Below are 8,195 nucleotides of genomic sequence, written 5' to 3'. Positions count from 1 at the left end.
TAGATATATATTTTAACAAATTTTTTTAAATGATATATTAATTTAAAAAAGACAATTTATATCGTCGCATGCAAGTTTAAAAGATATTTTTTTGAAGAAAATACACATAATTTGAAGAATATCACATAAAAATGTACAGCTTTTAAAATGCGATAATTTTTAAACATAATTTTAACAAATATAAATATCGAATACAAAAAAATAGCAAATAAATATATATATTTATTCCGACGATTAATCGCGCGTCTACTGTGAATAGGTATGCAGATGTATGTGGCAAAAATTTGCTTCTATTATTTCACAAATAAGTCATACATATATGAAAAATTTTAAAGGACTTATTTATTTTTAGAAGATAGAGACTATTTGTTATAGAAAAAAATGTATGTAAAAAAACACTACTATCTTATCAATGATTGGCTAACATACATAATGATTTATAATGTAAGAATACTCAAACTTTAGTTTGATGATTATATTGCAGACGAACGAATTGAATGGACACATTTTTAAGAATCCACTTTAACGAGAATTGTTTTTATAGCAATTAGGTATATATGTAAATATATGTATTAACAATCCATTTAGAATTTTAAATCTGTTTTTCATTCTGTTTATATATACATATAATATCCTTATAATGCGGCAATATTTATTCCTTTTTTATCTATATAATCACTCTTTTTCGAATTTTATTTATCTCTGTGGCCTTTCTGTCATACATAACAGTTAATTTGATATCCTATTTAGAAATTTAGCAGTCTGGTAATGTTTCATTTATTTACTATTTCATTTATATACATCTATATATATGGCTCTTTTTTAGATCATAAAATCTTAGATAATTTAAAAATATGATTATATTCTTGTTGAAATTCACTGCATTAGAATACAATACAAACACGAGAAAATATGGACGATTATATATATACACATATATATATTTTTTTTATTAAAAAACGATATGTCTAATAAAGTTGCTTATCATAATTTCAGAACAAAAAATTATACACTTACATATATATTTAAGTATATGTATAAAAGTATAAAATTTCTTAATTAATTTGTATTGTAAATTTATAATGCTCTAAATTATAGGCACAGATTCTTATAAAATATTTCATACCTTTTATACTTATTTCTAAATACAAATACATAAACTTTCTTTCCCTTCATCAAAAACGTGCACTGTTGTTTTACTCGCTTTTCTATCGCGCGTCATCATATATATAGAGATTCATTTTGTAAACATATTTATGTCTAATGTGAAAAATCTCTCAATATTACAAATCTCAAAATATTTTTGGTTCTTATCGAATTCTACATTTGTGTATGTTATAATATTACTATATCACTCTATGTATATCTCATAAAAATATTTAAAAATGCACATTTAGAGATCTTATAATGTATAATGATCGTATGTACCTTCGGAGCATATCTCTAAAAATAAAACTGTAATATAGAATTTGTGATATTTAAAAAGTACTTTGCTACTTGTACTTTATTGCTTTAAAATATACGCTTCAAGATCATGTATTTCACGCGAGAACAATATTGCTCCCATGCATATCCGTATCGCATCTGACAACGTCTATTGTCCCTTACAGCTCTGTAAGCCAGCGTTAGTGTGCAGCAGATCGCCGCGTAATACGGTAATATGTCACTCATCAAACTAATAATCGCGATTGACCATTGCATTATAATATCACCCAAATAATTGGGATGCCTCACATGGCCCCATAAACCAGACAGCATCAATTTCTTCCCACGCGACGTCGGGATGGTTTCTAAATCTATAAATTTCAAAAATAGATATTAATCCATTTTAGGAAAAAAAGGAAAGAAATAATAATTATCTATTCTTACACTTACAAGGTACTGTCGGCGAAACGGGATTCTTTCTAAATTCATTTTTTCGCGAATTACTAGTCCTGTACAAGGCATATCCCATTACAAAACTTAAAACAAATATCCCAGCAAAATAGTTAAATTTTATTCTGAAAAAGCACATTAAATGAAAATTAATATATTAGATTTAATATTTATTTATGTTAGCTCTATATGCTTACTTTTGATATAATATAAATCTTGTCGTAAGAGTTGTCAAGAATGGATATAACAAATGACTGACGCATGTCATATATCCAGTTCCCTCGTACATTATAGCAAAGGATGTAAAAATAGTAGCTTCAAATATTAATCCATCTACAATATAGAATTGTTGCAATAAGATAACCAACAATGTAGCTACATTAAGTTGCTCGATATTTAGACTTTTTACATCTCCAACAACTTTAATTATGACAGCCATGTTCACAATCAACTGCAAAATAAAGAATAATTATAACCATATTCAATTTTCATTCCTCTTTCTTCAAATCCCCAATATCTCCATCTTCTACGATAATAGAAATATAAAATAATTACCGTGCCAATAAGAGAAGCTCGTATTAACAACAGTTTAATATCCAAAGCACCAATTCGCGGATTAATTTCTCTACCCTGCCAAAAATTATATATCTTGCTTTTAGTTGATGCATATATATTTAGATTGGCAATCGGAGCTTTTCCCGCTTTCATATATAATCCCAGCGCTAAAAATGTTCCCATAAGCCAGCCACTGACTGACAACTGCACGATATTATCCAAAATATAATCACTGACCAAAATATTTTTATACATGCATAAACCGAGTACTATTATGGTCAACATAGCACATAAAAAGCCTAAAAATTTAACAAAAATTTGTAGAAAATAGTAACACAATAATATAATAAAAAATCGTGCATTATTAAGCATGTACCATTTACGCGATATTGAAGTATCCCGATTTTACTCTGCTGTCCATCTACAGTTCTCCCAATTGGTATAATTGAAATACAAGCCAAGAATATTAAGAATGCAACATAGGACAATAATCCATGTAAATTTATGTAAGACTCCAAATTAATAGGAAGTTCTACATGAGCAAATTTGCATTGTCCTTTCGAGCACAAGAATTGTGGTAAGATTATAGATATTGGTAAGATAAATATAAGAAAAGATGTCCCAATCCATCCACCCCATTCTTGCGGTTCATCAACTCTATTAATCTCTTTCTCACGTTTCACTGCTTTTTCCCATTTTTCAGTATCTTGCGATAAAGGTTTTAAATCCTAGGATACAATTATTAATACATTATGTAAACTGTTACATTGTAAAGTGTAAACAATACGACATAGAGTGTAAAAATGGAATATAACAGAATTATTAATAGAATATATAATATTAACAAGATATTATTAAAATTTACTTGATCTCTTTGCATCGAATATCCCCTTTCTTTTTCCGCTGAAGGATAATCATGTATGTAACTTTTCTTTTCTAGCGGAAGTGAAACAGCTCTATCAATATTTCTCATTAATGTAATTGCCTTATATTCTTGCTCAGTTTTTAGAAACGTCGGCCTACGTATTATTTCCTTCTGCAAGCGATGTTGCAAAGGCATTGTTTCAATTAAACTCTCTGCCAATACTTTTACATTGCTTCCTTCTTTGTGATTGCTTACTTTATCTGTTTATTAATAAAAACAAATTTGCATATAAAAATATATGTGGCAAATAGCATATAGCAAACATATGCTTACCACTTTCAGCATCTATGCGCGATAAAGAGACCTTAGCGAGACGCGTGTTACGAATAGGCAACTTCCTAGTTGTAATTGTTGGCGATCTCGCAGGCGATTTACCTGATTGTCTATTTGGCGAACGTCTACTTGGTAAACGTCTACTTGGCGAACGTCTACTTGGCGAACGTCTACTTGGCGATTTCCTACTAGGCGAATATCTTGAGGAACTTTTCGTGATCCTGCTTGTACTTCTCCCTACTCTCTCATACTTCAAAAATATAAAGAGAATTTTAAATATATATGTATCATTATAAAATATACTTTTATAACATAAAAAAAATAAAATTTTTATCTTAAATTTATCTTCTACATATTCTTCCTAAATATATATAGTTTTTGTGATAATATTTCTTTACTAGATGGCAGCTAGCTATTACCTTTATGTCATTTTCTTTAACCATATGCTCAGTGCCTGTTTCAAATTGTATCTTGTATCGATCACCCCTAATATTGAGAATCCTTCCTTTATAATATTCAGAAGTATTTGGATGTTTAGCAAGAACCTGTTCACCCTCTGTAAACTTCATTGCGAGACCTAACACAATATTGAAAAATTATAATATATGCATATATATATTAAAAATATCAACAATTATCAAAGATTAATTGCATTTATTAATTCATTAGCAATATCTTGATAATTAAATTAATATTTCTGCCAATATTATACATTAGATATAAAGCAATAATCTAAAAAATCAACATTATTCGATCAACTAGCCTTATTTAATTCAGATTTAATCGTAAATTATACAACTCGAGTTAAAAAAAAAAGATCAATTATTGCTTTACATATAGATAAGATCACATTGGCGAATAATTATATGCAAAGCAGAAACTATATATCACGATCGAAAAATGCGGATACCGCGTAAATTTCGTAATTGTCCGTCAAATATGTACACTGAAGCCGGAAAGCGTCATCCCGCGCTTTTACAGTAATCTCAATCTTGCATTAAACGCGAGTAAATCTCTAATCGAAATAGAATTCATCGTGCAACTTACGTGTCGTGCTGCTCCAGATCAGTCGACTCTACACGGCAGATATTCGCGATGCGTCAAAAATAATAAAACTTCCACAAGTCGTGAGGTTACGCCTGATACCGCTCTGCTGCATCATAATAACGCGGGAGGGACGCGCAAAGGCACAAGGCACGCACACGCCGTGCGTTCCGAGATACATCCGATGTAGGCCACGCGGGAGAGCAACTTTACCGTTACGTCAATGGGTGCGTACACAATTTGCGATTCTTACATTCGACCTCTCACGCCGATTCCTCGTGATATTCCAGCCAAATGTAACGAATATCCAGTCGAGTGCATTTTATCTTATCTCAATGACCGGAAACTAGGCGAAATCTTGTCGGTAATTAAGCGGTCTTATACTACAAAGAGTTTTGTGTAATATATTGTTAAAACTAGTGTTATATAGATTCATATATGTATATTAGCATTATTCTAAAATAAATAGAAAAAAATTAAACTAGAAAAAAAATTGTACTCTGTATTTTTATAGTAGAAGTATTTAAATATGGATTTTTCCACGTGTTTCGAAAAAAAAACCAAATTAATAATATATATTATAAATAACTTATAAATAACTATAATTAAAAAGTAATTATTAGTAATATAAAGTATTATTCCACGAATTAATATACTGTAAATTATTTTTTAATAATGTTACTAGAATTATTATTAAAAAATATATTTTAATAATAACAATATAAATATAAAAGTTGATTAATAAATAATATTTTTCGATTAAACAATAAATTTTGAAAAGTATATATATATATCTTGAAATTCGAACAGTCGACGTCGAGATTGCATATTGTACATACCCACATAGTTGATGTATAGGTTGCGTCAAATAAATTTGTTAAATGCAAATTGGAATCAAAAGTCGTATGTACTAGAGGTGAAAGAATATAGAATTGTTCGGAATATATATTAAAACCAATATGTGTGTGCGTAATTTTAGAAATTTTTATCTCCTTATACATATAAAGAAGATTTCTGAAAAAGTTTAAAATTATAGATGTCAAATTTAAAGCGTCAACGAATGTTTCCTTATTACGTGATTTTTGTAATAAAATATTTTTACAATTGTTTTTATAACGATATATATATATATATATATATATATATAATTTGTTTCAAATTGCATTTCTATTAATTGCAAAATTAATTAATAGGTTACAGAGACAGAGCAACTTAAAGTCTTGACATTAATCCGTCATCTGTCGAATTGCAACGAGTAATCTGGAATCTGGAAAGCATTTGTGTATAACGGTTGCGAGTAAATTGCCATTCTTTTCCGATAACGCAAGAGCGAAAACACACACATGGACGAATTCAACTTAAAGAATAAATGTGAACTCTTTGTATGTGTTGCATATGATATGGCTTAATTTCATTTATGCACGTAATTTATTTATCTCATAACGACAAATTTTTTTTTTTAACTTCATACTTTCAGAATTCTTTGGAGAAAATTATAAATTCCAGCGAACATGGTTTTCACGAATTCATAGATAACATTCCACAAACATTCGCGACTAATAATCTCGAATCCAAGTTTCAGGGAGAGATGAACGGAGAGAAAACGCAAACGCTTTTTAATGACTTCTCGACGTCATCTGTTGATGCGTCAAAAGGTTATACTTTTTATACAAAACTTTCCAGTTTAACATTTTATTCCGCGGGCTATAAAATATGATTAAAGTCATTTGCGATTAGATGTAATAATCAACTTGCAACTAAATACATTATAAGTTATATTTTTGCATAGAAATTAAACATTGGATTTATGCATAGATAATGCAAAAAGAATAATGGCGTTGGAATCAAAGTGCGAAGAGTTGTGTGATCAAATTGATCGTTTAACGAAAGAAAAAGAAACTGCATTCGAAGAGATAGAATGTTTAAAAGATCAAGTAAAACTTTATAACATAATTTCTTTTCTATTAATTTGGTATTATAGCATCTATACTATTGTACTACTATTTGTATTACTATTATTAACTGTACTATCATTTATTATTTGACTATTTTCTTGTACTGTATTTTTATATCGTATCTTTTTTTAAATGAAAAGAGAGTTTCGAATGTATTTTATTTGCCCATTATTTCGAAAATGTGCTGAAACGTTATAGAGTATCTTTGTCTCGATTATTTTTTGAAAATGCCATTCGTTAATTTGTTCATGTCTTTTTACTTTCGCGTAGATAATAAGTCAGAGTACCTATTGCACAAGCCTAGGTGCAGTATTAAGTAACCTGACTTGGCGTGCTTCTAGATTTCCGCAAATAGTCGATATTTGGTTAACGACTGTAAGTATACGTTGGAAATATTAAGTGAAAGAGTATAGCATGTTAAAAATTTTATTATATCTGAAATATAACGGAAAGAAAATCCAATTAAAATAAATATACAAATATAATATATATATATTACATATTTTTTATACAATATTACGAAAATATATATCTATAACGATATGTAATATATATTTTCAATCATGTAATATTTTTAGTTTCAGAATAAAATAGGAGAATTTTTATCGATAGTAAACGGCACTTTTGGCGCGTTCGTTAATACTTATAGAAACGCATTCCCACCAACGACCAATATCGAATACCAATTTGTAATAGGACTCCTTGGTATTGTTACTAATATATCCGCGAGTCCGGAAGGTCGCGAATTTTTAATTACAAATTCCAATGGCACAGATTTCGTACAAAAAATAATTAAACTAACGCCTGAATTGCCATCAGCTCCCGGATCATTATCTCTAAAGAGGTATAAATATATTTTGACAGATGCCCTTCTCTCTCTGTCATATTTCTAGATTCACATCTCTATTTTTACATTAAAAAATCTTGTCTTTTTCAAATTTTCATAATATATTTTCATTGAAAAAAAGAGAAATCTTTTTAAAAACACACGCTTCGGTGTATGTTAACAATGTCTCAAGCGCAGTTGCAATTGTAGATTAATATTAATGATTCTGTACAACGTGAGCATGAACAAGACCGGCTTGCAATATCTGCTCGAGTCCCAATTAGAAGCCACGTTGAGTCATTGTATGGAAGATGAATCGTCCTCGGAAGAGGTGCAGTTGCTCTGTCTTCGCGTCTTACAATCCGTCACTTACGGTCTCACCGAACCGAAATACATTCACGCTTTGACCACAACAATCGCGATCGAAAGAATCGAAACTATGGCGTGCTCAAAACGCAGCGATATAAGCGAGGCAGCAAGACAAGTTATAAAACATTTACAAGATACTAAAAAAATTATTAAATGATATACTATAATATATAACACTAATACATTTTCTATAAGGATGCATTATATTTGCAAAAATAAATATGTAATCATGCGTATAATAAATAAACGATTAAATGCTTTAAAACAATTTTTTTCCAACAATTTTGTTTGATGAAATGTTTATAGAAATTAAAATATGCCTACAAATATGTTTATCATTTATACATCTATTATTATATATTATTTATATTAA

At 29.2% G+C, this 8,195-nt stretch overlaps 2 protein-coding genes across 2 annotated transcripts; one reads left to right on the top strand and one right to left on the bottom strand.

Moving 5' to 3' along the window:
- Positions 1-844: 844 nt before the first annotated feature.
- Positions 845-4,826, bottom strand: LOC115234980 (delta(14)-sterol reductase). Its single transcript, XM_029806436.1, has 9 exons — positions 4,676-4,826; positions 4,048-4,205; positions 3,629-3,878; positions 3,296-3,555; positions 2,807-3,158; positions 2,431-2,729; positions 2,073-2,326; positions 1,876-2,000; positions 845-1,796 (listed from the first exon to the last, which is right to left on the bottom strand). Exons 2-9 carry the CDS (start codon positions 4,195-4,197, stop codon positions 1,513-1,515), a joined length of 1,974 nt encoding a protein of 657 aa, XP_029662296.1. The 5' UTR covers positions 4,198-4,205; positions 4,676-4,826; the 3' UTR covers positions 845-1,512.
- Positions 4,827-4,986: 160 nt separating this feature from the next.
- On the top strand, positions 4,987-7,997 carry LOC115234981 (heat shock factor 2-binding protein-like). Its single transcript, XM_029806437.1, has 7 exons — positions 4,987-5,036; positions 5,866-6,054; positions 6,150-6,327; positions 6,488-6,606; positions 6,898-7,002; positions 7,206-7,471; positions 7,664-7,997. The coding sequence occupies exons 2-7, from the start codon at positions 6,016-6,018 to the stop codon at positions 7,977-7,979; spliced, it is 1,023 nt and encodes a 340-aa protein (XP_029662297.1). The 5' UTR covers positions 4,987-5,036; positions 5,866-6,015; the 3' UTR covers positions 7,980-7,997.
- The last annotated feature ends 198 nt before the right edge of the window (positions 7,998-8,195 follow it).

Source organism: Formica exsecta, unplaced genomic scaffold (assembly GCF_003651465.1).
Source record: "Formica exsecta isolate Colony F162 unplaced genomic scaffold, ASM365146v1 scaffold21, whole genome shotgun sequence".
NCBI classification, from domain to species: Eukaryota; Metazoa; Arthropoda; class Insecta; order Hymenoptera; family Formicidae; genus Formica; species Formica exsecta.
Note: the sequence above shows the minus strand (reverse complement) of the source record. Positions and strands in the feature narration are given on the sequence as shown.